Genomic DNA, 12,473 nt, shown 5'->3' on the forward strand with positions numbered 1-12,473 from the left:
CCAGGATTCCCAAATGGAAATGTCCACCCTGTGTGTGCACTGCTACAAATCATCTTTAACTGGTAAGACTGGAAAGGAGAAATAGGAAGTATTTCTTAGAAAGTATCAGCCTCATATGATTAGGACTTAAAGTCAGGACCAGAGGTGGTATTCAGCAGGTTCTGCCCAGTTCTGGAGAATCAGTAGCAGAAATTTTGGGTAGTTCGGAGAACCAGCAAATACCACCTCTGGCTGGCCCTGCATCCATCTATTTTCTGCCTCCCGAGTCCCAGGTGATCAGGAGGGAATGGGGATTTTACAAGTACCCTTCCCCTGCCACACCCACCAAGCCACGCCTGCCAAGCCACTGATAGCAAAAAATTTTGAATCCCACCATCGATCTGGAGTCTATCTCGTCAAATGCGGAAGTCCGATGTTATTCTGAAAAGTTTATTGACATGTTTTGACTTCTCCTATGAAGAAAACTCTAGAACTTTAAATCTTATTTTGAGTTAACCTGCTTGATATTTCTAAAAATTCTTTTTAAATTCTGCAAAATTTTTCTTAATGTGAAAGCCTTGGAATTTGAATCCCCATCCCAAAATCATGGGCCTTGCAGTCTCCTGACCATCAGAGGGCCGTTGTTTGTTTGTTGGGGTCTTCTAGGCTTTGTTGAAGACTTCTAGGCCAAAAATGAGGTGGGGGGTGGAGGGTGTTGAGAAGAAAGAAAGAAAGAAAGAAAGAAAGAAAGAAAGAAAGAAAGAAAGAAAAAGAAAGAAAGAAAGAAAGAAAGAAAGAAAGAAAGACAGAGACAGAGAGAGACAGACAGACAGACAGAAAGAAAGAAAGAAAGAAAGAAAGAAGGGAGAAAGAAAGAGAAAGAAAGAAAGAAAGAAAGAAAGAGACAGAGACAGACAGAGACAGACAGACAGAAAGAAAGAAAGAAAGAAAGAAAGAAAGAAAGGAGGGAGAAAGAAAGAGAAAGAAAGAAAGAAAGAAAGAAAGAAAGAAAGGGAAGGAGGGAGGGAGGGAGGGAACAAGGAGAGGAAGGAAGGTTTACAAACCTGGCACTAGACGCAGCTTCAGAGGATAATCCAGGGATGGAAGGGACCTGAAGGTCATCTAGTCCAACCCTGCTGCAGCAGGACATTGTTAAAGTGAGTTTCTGCTTTTGATCCCCCAGTTACATGACTACATAGTCATATGACCCTCACCAAGCCACGCCCAAGCCACGCCCACAGATCCGGCAGTAAAACTTTTTAGATGTCACCACTGTTCTAACTAAATAATAAAACTTAACCCTTAACCACAGACCTGAGGTCATAGTGACTGCAACAGTTTTCCAAATTGTTCGGAACACCCCTATTTTTAGAAATGGGCCGTTTCCGTTGCGAATAGAATTTATAAAATTTGTTAATTTGACCAATAAATGAAAATTGTCAGTACACAAAGTAAATTTAACAACATATCCCACCTATTATTTTCATAGATTGAGAAAATTGTACGAGGGGTCAGTATGACCTCATGTCTGTAATAGCATAGCCGAAATAATACGCCTGTGGTTAAGAGTTAAAATCCCTTATTTCCTGGGGTGGTTGTTGTTGTTTTTTTCTGCATCCAATAAGAACCTCGGCACTTTATCTTTGCCCTGATCCTGGATGAAATGGAATCCCGCAGCACCTTTTCTGAATGGCAACTTTTATTAACAGCTTCGGTGAGCTGCGTTTCATTTAATCCAATGCATAGATTGGCTCGACGGGTGAATGCCTCCGATGAAGCCGGCTGCAGCTCACAAAAGCCACTGCCTTTTCATAAAGTTGGTTAGTCAGACAACCTACCGTGGGACTCCGTGTTCTATTTTGTTATAATATAATGACGATTATGTTCTCCTACCCTTTTGGAAAAACCTCTGCTTTTTTTTTTTTGCTATCATAAAATAAGCTGCTCTATAGAGCAGGGGTTTCAAACTTAAGGCCTGCGGGCCAGATGTGGTCCACTGGGTGCTTAGATCCGGCCCGCAGGGCTGCCCGGAAACAGTGAGGGACCGGCCTGCAGTGCCTCTGCTAGTGAAAACAGAGCATGGGAGGGCCATGTGCGGCCCTCCCGCACTCCATTTTCATTGGCAGAGGGTTGCAGGAGGTCACCACAGCCGAAAAAGGAGCTCGGGAGCCCGTTTCACTGGCAGAGGGTTGCAGGAGGGTTGCAGGGTTAACAACATATCCCACCTATTATTTTCATAGATTGAGAAAATTGTACGAGGGGTCATTATGACCTCATGTCTGTAATAGCATAGCCAAGGCCGTCGCAGCCTAAAATGGAGCTCGTGAGCCTGTTTCACTGGCAGAGGGTTGCAGGAGGCCGTCGCAGCTGAAAACGGAGCTCGGGAGCCCGTTTCACTGGCAGAGGGTTGCAGGAGGCCGTCGCAGCCGAAAACGGAGCTCGGGAGCCCGTTTCACTGGCAGAGGGTTGCAGGAGACCGTCGCAGCCGAAAACGGAGCTTGGGAGCCCGTTTCACTGGCAGAGGGTTGCAGGAGACCGTCGCAGCCGAAAACGGAGCTTGGGAGCCCGTTTCACTGGCAGAGGATTGCAGGAGGCCGTCGCAGCCGAAAACGGAGCTTGGGAGCCCGTTTCACTGGCAGAGCTCTTGGTCCACCTCAGGCGCCCCCGACACGAGTGACATCGAGCTGGCCATGCTCCCTGCCCATGCCCTCCCCACCCGAGGTCAAACACAACCCTGATGCGGCCCTCAATCAAATCAAGTTTGACACCCCTGATATAGAGGGTCCTTGGTGCTCTCTGAGCTTGGGTGTTTTCTTGCAGACATTTCACTACCAAACTAGGTAACCTCATCAGCGTTGGTAGGGAGTGGGGTTTGCTCTCATTTTATATTTTGGTGGCTTGCCCCGCCAGTGGGAGTGGGAGCAGCCTTCTAGGTTCTTTGGTTGAACTGTTTACTGTTAGCTTGTCTGGGATATCTTGAATGTTGGCCTAACAATGGTATAATACCAAGATTAACATTTGACCAATACTCAAGAAGTAAACAATACCCCAAAACAAGCTCAAACAGTAAACAGTTCAACCAAGGAACCTCCAAAGCCATTTGCAGCCCCACTGACCAGGCCAAGCCACCAAAATATAAAATGAGAGAAAACCCCACTCCCTACCAGCACCTATGAGGTAGTAAGATAATTAAATGTCTGCAAGAAAACAACCAAGCTCACAGGACACAAAAACTCCTTCATTTTAACCCCTGAGCTACAAATATCGATAATCTCTTATATTATTATTATTTTTAAAAAACCTCCAGTTCGGGTTTTCCGTTATACGATCCAGCGCAAACTTTTTAAGTCTGTCGAATGTAAAATTCCTTCTCTTGCATTCCAGCTCTGAGTCGGAAATTGGATTCAGCAGCTGAAACGGAGCTTTCTCATTCAATGATTTTCACAGACTTCCCCTCTGTTCTCCTGTGACTTTGTTAATTATTTTGGTTTTTCTGCCTTCGCAAAGGCATCATCCCACCCCTCGACGCTGTTCCATTGTTTGAGGGGGAGTTTGGATGGCACATTAATTTGAGAAAGGGAAAGGATGTTGTTTAAGCAGAGACAGACCTGTCAGTCAATGTCAACTTTACTTTCTCAGCCTCGGCAATTTTAAGAAGTCTGGAACCTCAAGCAATGCTGGCTGGGGAATTCTGGAAGTTGGAGTCCAGACTTCTTAAAGTTGCCAAGGTTGAGAAATACGGCTATACAAACGATACCGAAATAAATGTGAGAGGGATCTTGGAGTCCTAGTGGACAACCATTTAAATAGGAGCCAGCCATGTGGTGCAGCTGCCAAAAAAGCCAACACAGTTCCAGGCTGCATCAACAGAGGGACAGAATCAAGATCACGTGAAGTGTTAATACCACTTTATAATGCCTTGGTAAGGCCACACTTGGAATACTGCATTCAGTTCTGGTCGCCACGATATAAAAAGGATGTGGAGACTCTAGAAAGAGTGCAGAGAAGAGCAACAAAGAGGATTAGGGGACTGGAGGCTAAAACATATGAAGAACGGTTGCAGGAACTGGGTATGTCTAGTTTAATAGAAAGAAGGACTAGGGGAGACATGATAGCAGTCTTCCAATATCTCAGGGGTTGCCACAAAGAAGAGGGAGTCAAGCTATTCTCCAAAACACCTGAGGGTAGAACAAGAAGCAATGGGTGGAAACTAAGCAAGGAGAGAAGCAACTTTGAACTGAGGAGAGATTTCCTGACAGTTAGAACAATTAATCAGTGGAACAGCTTGCCTCCAGAAGTTGTGAATGCCCCAACACTGGAAGTTTTTAAGAAGATGTTGGATAGCCATTTGTCTGAAACGGTATAGGGTTTCCTGCCTAGGCAGGGGGTTGGACTAGAAGACCTCCAAGGTCCCTTCCAACTCTGCTATTGTATTGTAAATAGGCCAGGGGTTTGTGTCAAGAAAAGAACATGGCTGGAAACTACCGTATTTTTGGAGTATAAGACGCACCTTTTTCCCCAAAAAAAGAGGGTGAAAATCTGGGTGTGTCTTATACACTGAATATAGCATTTTGGCCTACCGAAACCCTGCCCCGGCGCATCTCGTTTTTCGCAAAAATGGATGTGCAGAGGGTTTGGGAGGCTTGCAAAGGGCTCCTGGGGGCTGGAAAGGGCAAAAATGAGGGGAAAATGGGGTGTTTTTTGCTCATTTTTGACCCCCCCAGCCCTCAGGAGCACTTTGCAGGCCTCTAAAACTCTCTGCATGCCCCGTTTTTCACAAAAAATGGGGAGTGCAGAGGGTTTGGGAGGCCTGCAGAGTGCAAATGCTTTTTTTTTTTTTTTTAAAGTTACCTCTTCAAAAAGTTTGTGTGCCTTATACTACGGTGGGTCTTATAGTCTGAAAAATACGGTATGACAAAATAACACATACCCTGTTTCCCCCAAAATAAGACCTCCCCGGATAATAAGCCCAATCGAGCTTTTGAGTGCATGCACTAAAATAAGCCCTCCCCTGAAAATAAGCCCTCCCCGAAAATATTTAACCACATGCGCAGCCGGTCCCCGCCATTTCCTGGGCCAGAAAAGGGGGGGAACATGTCCCATGCACCCACATGCACCGGCCATCCATGCGGAATGGCCTTGCGGAGGCCGCTCCCGCAAACCCTAGCTACCACACCCCTTCTCTTAATAGCGGCCGCAAAAAGGGCGGTAGGCCCAGCTACCCTAAGTCTGGCAAGAGTGTGCCAGAAACAGAGACAGAACTTCTGGCCCTCTCTGGATCTGCTAGTCCACGGGCTGATGTTAAGGGGTCTCCTGCACCTCAAAAATAATAAGATCTCCCCAAAAATAAGGCCAAGGGCTTACTTCAGGGTCAAAAGAAAATAAGACCCTGTCTTGTTTTCGGGAAAACACGGTAGACTTGAAACCTGAGATATTTCTGTTGGGCATGTCACCAGAAAAGTATAATAAAGGCAATACATATTTAATTCTACATATTTTAACAGCAGCCAGGATCATATGTTCACAATACTGGAAAAAGGGAGAAGCGCCTCCTGATGAAATTATAATTTAAAAGAAATATTGGAGTGCGCAGGAATGGATAGGTTAACCCCTAAAAATAGAAGAAAAAGAAGATTCGGACTATTTTATGACATGGGACTCTTTTTACAAATGTTTAGTTGACAGATGCAGAGGTTAGACAAGTGGATTTGTGTGAAAATAAGGACTACATGGGAAAGAGAAACTGATTAGTAAATACATTGATGATTATATAATTGATGTCTATATGGAAAATAGTATACTTTTTAATAATGGTTGATATTATCTAGTGTATGTTTTTATGTTGATAAGATGATGATGATTATAGTGATGTTTCCATTTGAACACTTTGGATACAGAGAAAACAAACTTTTCAATATAGAAATGGATTTTGCGATATAAACACAATAAAAATATCATTTAAAAAAAGAGGAAAAGAACATGTTTTATGCTGACAGATTGTTTCTCTGATAAAGGAGAAAAATCAAACTCCCAAAGGAATGCTAGCATTGGGATTTGGGTCAACTACGATATCTGCAAGTCCACACAACTGTCACACATATTCCGAGATAGACTGCCTCTGACTTTGGGAGCTCTACTTAGCTCTGTAGAAAAATGGAATCTACACATATTTTTTTTCTTGAGCTACCATATTTTTCGGGCTATAAGACGCACCGGTGTATAAGACGCACCAAGATTTCGAAGAGGTAAGTAAGAAAAAAAGTTTTTGTCCTCCCCAGCCCCCAGGAACACTCTGCAAGCTTCAGCAGGGCTTGGGAAAGGCAAAAAGACCCCCATTTTTCACCAAAATGGGGGCATTTTTCCACTCTGCCTGCAGAGTGGTACTGGTGGGTGGGGGAAGGCAAAAACACCCCGTTTCCCCTGCTTTTTTGACAAAAATGGGATGTGTGGGGGGGCATTTTTGGGAGGTCAAAAATGGCTGCATTTGGTGTATAAAATGCACCAAGATTTCCACGCTCTTTTACGGCGGGGGGGGGGGGAGGAGGTGCATCTTATATTCTGAAAAATACGGTACCTTTTTTTTTTGTTGCTGTACAGTATAGTTGTTTTTACTGTTTGCCTTTGAACTGTGCAAAACAAATAAAAACTGTATGCAACACTCCGTGTGTGTTTGTAGATGATTATTGCACAGTCAGGGAACTAAAGTCCTCAAGATCTAAATAATGCATAAAATTATAAACGGCCTCACCCTTTCCCCAAAGTTCCCTTTCTCATCACCGTTCTTAAGGGAATCACTGCAGTTGTGAAGTTAGTGACACGGTTGTTAAGTGAATCTGACAAAAATGGGATGTGGGGACTGGCATTTTTGGGAGGCCAAAAATGGCTGTATTCAGTGTATAAAATGCACGAACATTTCCACGCTCTTTTAGGGAGGGGAAAGGGGCGCCTTATACTCCGAAAAATATGTTAATCTTGTCAGTTCTTCTAAACTGGGTCTCGGTTCCACCAACACCATGGCAGGTAAGCCGAGTTTCTTTTTGTCACCTTTCGAACCCAAGATCTGTCTCAGATACCTTGGATCAAGCCAAGCAGAATCTGCTGGGATGAAGATCTTCCCAGCCAAGAAAAGGCCTCACCTGAGTGCAGACTGTTCTCTTTGGCAGAGTTGCTGTTGCTCAGGTAATCTTCTTTGCAGACAAATTTGTTCTCGTCGATGATGTAAAGTTCCTCGCCGGTCGACAGTTGCTTGTTGCACATCATGCAAGTGAAACAGTTCAAATGAAAAACTTTGCTCCTGGCCCTCCGGACCAAATCGCTCGGAGAGATGCCCTGAGCGCAGCCGGCACACTTCGTACCAAAACACCTGGATGATGGAAGGGAATGGGAGAGAGAAAGAGGGAGGGAAGAAGGAAAAGGGAGGGAGGGAGGAAAAGAATGGAAGATAAAGGGGAAGGAAGAAAGGAAGAGAAAGAGGGAGAAAGAAAAGGAAAAGAATGGAAGTAGGAAGGAAAGAAGGAAGGAAAAGGGAGGGAGGAAAATAATGGAAGAGAAAGGGGAAGGAAGGAAAAGAAAGAGGGAGAAAGAAAAGGAAAAGAATGGAAGTAGGAAGGAAAGAAGAAAGAAAAAGGGAGGGAGGAAGGGAGGAAAAGAATGGAAGAGAAAGGGGAAGGAAGGAAGAGAAAGAAGGAGAAAGAAAGGGAAAAAATGGAAGTAGGAAGGAAGGAAAGAAAGAAGGAAAAGAGGGAGGGCGGAAATGGAAGGAAGGAAAGGAAGAAAAAGAGAAGAAAAAGGAAGAAAAAGAGAAGAAAAAGGAAGAGAAGAAGGAAAAGAGAAGAGACAAAAAAGGATGGAGGGAGGAAAAAGGAAGGAAAAGGGAAGGAGGGAAGAAACAGAAAAGAAAGAAAGGAAAAGAGAAGAAAAGGAAGGAAGAAGGGAGGAAAGAAGGAAGGAAAAGAGGGAGGGAGAAAAAGTAAAAGGAAGGAAAAGAAGAAAAGGAAGGAAGGAGAGAGGGAAGAAAAGAAAGGAAGGAAAAAGGAGGGAGGGAGGGAGGAAGGAAGGAAAGAAAAAAACAGATCACCACTGAAATTGATCAATAAAGAATTTTGATTCAAATCAACCATTTTTCTGATTAAAAAAAAATGAAGATGGATCATCGTCACTCCAACCCAATTCGACCTGCCAATCTGCCCACCTGGTGCATCTCAGATCGGTTGAGTCAACCCCTTTTATTTATTTCTTGGATTTCCATCCTCCTCTTTTATTTAGGAGCTGCAAGAGGAAAGACGTACGCACTTATTTCCCCCCACAACAATCCTGCAAGATAAGTTGGGCTAGTGGGAATACCACCTGACCCAAAGCCACTCAGTGAATCTTTTTTAACTAAGGGAAGATTAAACCCTGAGCCCCTCTGCTCCTCATCCAGAACCTTCCCCACTAGATCGAAAGGTGCTTTTTTTCAAGAGGTAACTGGACTGTCTGTTTTTTCTGTGAAGATGTTTCGCTTCTCCTCCAAGAAGCTTCTTCAGCTCTGACTGGGATCCTTGCATTCTCCACCATCCAGTCAGAGCTGAAGAAGCTCCTTGGAGGAGAAGTGAAACGTCTTCAAAGAAAAACCAGGAAGTCCAGTTGCCTTGAGAAAAGCACCCTTTTGAGACAACCGTGTAAGATTTGGAGGGTTATAATCCAATCCCTTTGAAAAACACACATTGTGATAAACAACAATCAAGGAAACGACATCTTGTGTAGTGTCTCACAAGGGAATATAAAGTCAATCCTTCTCTCTTCTCCTCCTCTACAACAGAGGTAGCCAGTAACAACTTTGAACCCCCTTTATGGATACTGGCAGAAGTTTCTGGGATTTTTAATTCAGCTTTATCTGAAGGCTCCTACCTCCGTTACAGTTGGAGAGGCACACTTTTCCTTTTTTTTTTAATTTGGGGGGAAAAAATCCATGTTATTATAATACAGTACCATGTTTTTCAACCTCAACAACTCTAACAAATCTGGACTTCAACTCCCAGAATTCCCCAGCCTGCGTGCTTGAAGCTCTGTGGACTTCAGCTCCCAGAATTCCCCAGCCTGCATGCTTGAAGCTCTGTGGACTTCAACTCCCAGAATCCCCCAGCCTGCGTGCTTGAAGCTCTGTGGACTTCAGCTCCCAGAATCCCCGTCAGATTGCTTTAAAATGCTTAAAAAATGATTGAAGGACTTGAGACTTAAGACAAACTTAAGGAGAAGTCCACACATTTTAAAATCGCTGAGGCTGATAAAGATTATTTTATATATACACAATATTTCACTAGTAAATATTATCTTAAGCCAAATTGCTCTGGCTTTGCCCTCTTTTTGTGTGTGTTTTTTTGAAAATCTATTTCCATAGGTTTTGTCAGCTGAAGTCATTGGAAAAAGAACACCCTAAACATGGGAGCATCAATTGCCAGGTTTTTAAAAATAACTTTCCTTCCTCTTCTTTCTCATAGCATCCAGAAGACATTTTCATTTTTTAAAAAAATGCGTTTAAGGAAGGGTGAAATACAGCTAGGGGGCAGCACCGAGCCAGTGTTGACAAGTCTCAGGAAGAGAAACTGAACTGAGCCAAGTTAATATGGAATGGACACCACCAGGAGATCCCAAGGTCATGGAGTAGATCAGGGAGTCAAGGCAAATTCCCAGAAAAAGGAAACAGCAAAAACGCTTATTTTTTGGTTCTGTTTCCAAAAAAATAAAGGGTCTGCCTATTGCACCTTTGGGTGGGTGGGTAAACAGAAACAGGACAATAATGTGACATTTTAAATATCCGTAGATAAATAAATTAGGTCGCTAAGTGCACATTCACTCAAAGGGGAAAGTGTTTCTCTCCACCAGCTACAGAAAAATGATATATATCCTGTTTTCTCGAAAATAACACCTCCCTCCTCAGATAATAAGCCCTATCGGGCTTTTGAGCACATCCCCCAAAATAAACTCTCCCCAAAAATATTGCAACACAGCAGCAGCCACGAGGTGACCCCCCCCCCCCGCTCGTCGCCTCTTGCACCTCAAAAATAATAAGACCTCACCAAAAATAAGGCCAAGCACTTATTTCGGGGGGGGGGGGTCAAAAGAAAATAAGACCCTGTCTTATTTTCGGGAAAACGTGGTAGAAACAAAAAGCTTTCTACTTATTAGCACCAAACTTAAAAATAAGATGGAGCAGTGCTTCTGTTCCCAACCCATACAAGACTATCCACTTTCTGAGCGTATCTTGACAGTAAGAGGAAAAAAAGAAAAGAAGGAAAATTCAATATAGGACAGAAGCCCAGATATAGTGTTATTTGATTCTTTCTTTCAGATCCAACAAACACTCAAAGCAAGAAGTAAAATGGTAAAAGAGAGTAGACAAAAAAATTCAAAAGCTTAACGTTAAGGCTTCGATCCGTTAACCGGTAAGAACCCTGTGGTACAAGATGGATTTCCTAAGTACCAAGAGAGAATATGGCTTAAACCAGGCCATCCTGTTAAAACTCCGAAAAGGATTTATTTGCATGTATATAGCATGTTACCTGAACCCAATGACAGTATTTTTGATCATTCCGATTTAGAGGTTTAGCACCGAGCAGCAGTCATAACGGAATGCAAATTACAGTTTCCATTACATTTAATCACATGCGCAGCGCTACCTACTTACCAATAATAAAATTCCCCTTGTCCGTGAGATGTATTTATTTATTCATTTGTTCGTTGCCTTGATGGCCCTTCTTTTTTTTCAGAGCGCGATTCTCTGAATCAATTCCTTCCCCCCCCCCCCAAAAGCAATTATATGCCACTCTCTTTCTCGGCTTTATCCCGTGAAAACAACCTTGTTAGGTAGGTTGGACTGAGAGTTTAGCAGCTGATTCAAAATCACGGTGGAGGCCCCCCCATGGCTCAAGAGGAATTAAAACCACAGAGGTTTTAATAGAAACTTTTAGAGGTTTCCATTTAGTGCCTTCGATCCTAACGGAAAGAAATCAGCCCTGACTAGTGTTTGGAAGAGGACAGATCCTGAAACTCAAATATTTTGGTCACTAAATGAGAAGAGAGGATTCCTTGGGAAAGACCCCAATGGTGGGAAAGATGGAAGGCTAAAGGAGAAGGAGACGTCAGAGGACGGAGATGGTTAGATAATGTCATCCAATCAACGAACGTGAATTTTGGCAAACTCCAGGAGACAATGGACGATGGGGGGAGCAGCTGGGGGGCCTGTGGCCTATGGGGTTGGGAAGATTCAGACAAGATTTAGCAACATCAACAAATCTATTGTCTTGCCTGGTTTGTTCTTGGTGATCGCTTATTCATTTGCTTGTATATTGCACGTTGGCTTTTTATTCCACTAATATTCCCCCACCCCAGTTTTAATGTATTATTAGCCATCCAAATTTTACATCTGCAAGGGTATAAATCAATGGAATGATTGGATGACTGAATGATTCAATAGTTCATCAGTCTCTGGAGGAAACAGCTGAAAGTGGAATGCCAGGAGCCTGTGTTGGTCACCAAACTTTCTAAATCCTGCACTAGCCCAGTTTGTTTGTTTTTACAAAGTGGCTGGATGCCGGGGTGGTGGGCTCTAAAGAAGAAAACGGCCGGATATCGGAGAAGTCTAGCTCCATCAGTCCATTCAGCCACAAAGCCAAGTCACTGTTAATCTGGCCTACCAATCCATAATCCATACCCTGGAGACTCCAGACCTTGTTGTTTTTGGCGGATTTCTTGAAACTAAACAAAGTTGGACTTGACTAAAATGTGTTGAGAGACCACCAGGAGATCTGCAAGCTGTAAATTACATTCAGTAGTCTATAGGTAAAGGTAAAGGTTCCCCTTGCACATAGAAGCTAGTTGTTCCTGACTCTAGGGGGCAGTGCTCATCTCCATTTCAAAGCCGAAGAGCCAGGGCTCTCCGAAGATGTCTCCATGGTCATGTGGCTGGCATGACTAAATGCTGAAGGAACACGGAGCGCTCTTACTTTCCCACCAAAGGTGGTTCCTATTTTTCTACTTGCATTTTTTACATGCTTTCGAACTGCTAGGTTGGCAGAAGCTGGGACAAGTCACGGAGCTCACTCCGTTACGCGGCACTAAGGATTCGAACCGCTGAACTGCTGACCTTTCTGATCGACAAGCTCAGCATCTTAGCTCAGTAGTCTGTAGAACAAAGCAAAAAATGCCAAAGCATCACTTCCTAATTATTGCTAAGAAAACAGCACTGATGTGTCCGTAGAGTGGCCAGAACTGAAGTCCAGATTTTATATTTTTAAGGGGAGGACCATAAACCAAATGGCATACTAACAGCATTGCTGTTAGTTACATTAAGAATTTAGAATTACATTCTTAAACATAAACACTCACAATTTTTACTTTAGCAATATCCTTCCAGATCCCATAAATTCAGCAGATGAGCAAAATTCCCTCTTCTTTCCTATCTTATCTATGGGGATGGAAGTAGGTTTCACGACAAGACCGAAAGAAGTGAAAGA

At 43.4% G+C, this 12,473-nt stretch overlaps 1 protein-coding gene across 4 annotated transcripts in view; it reads right to left on the bottom strand.

Annotated features, from left to right (window-relative positions):
• LHX1 (LIM homeobox 1) overlaps window positions 1-12,473 on the bottom strand; it is a gene marked incomplete at its 5' end in the record, with an annotated part of 74,124 nt that overhangs the window by 49,001 nt on the left and 12,650 nt on the right. For all 4 annotated transcript variants that reach the window (XM_081942515.1, XM_081942517.1, XM_081942518.1 and 1 more), the window contains one exon: window positions 7,116-7,342. In XM_081942515.1, coding sequence (XP_081798641.1) covers window positions 7,116-7,342 — 227 coding nt within the window. The remainder of the gene's footprint in view (window positions 1-7,115; window positions 7,343-12,473) is intronic.

Source organism: Natrix helvetica, assembly GCF_964273705.1.
Source record: "Natrix helvetica genome assembly, chromosome: 2".
NCBI lineage: Eukaryota > Metazoa > Chordata > Lepidosauria > Squamata > Natricidae > Natrix > Natrix helvetica.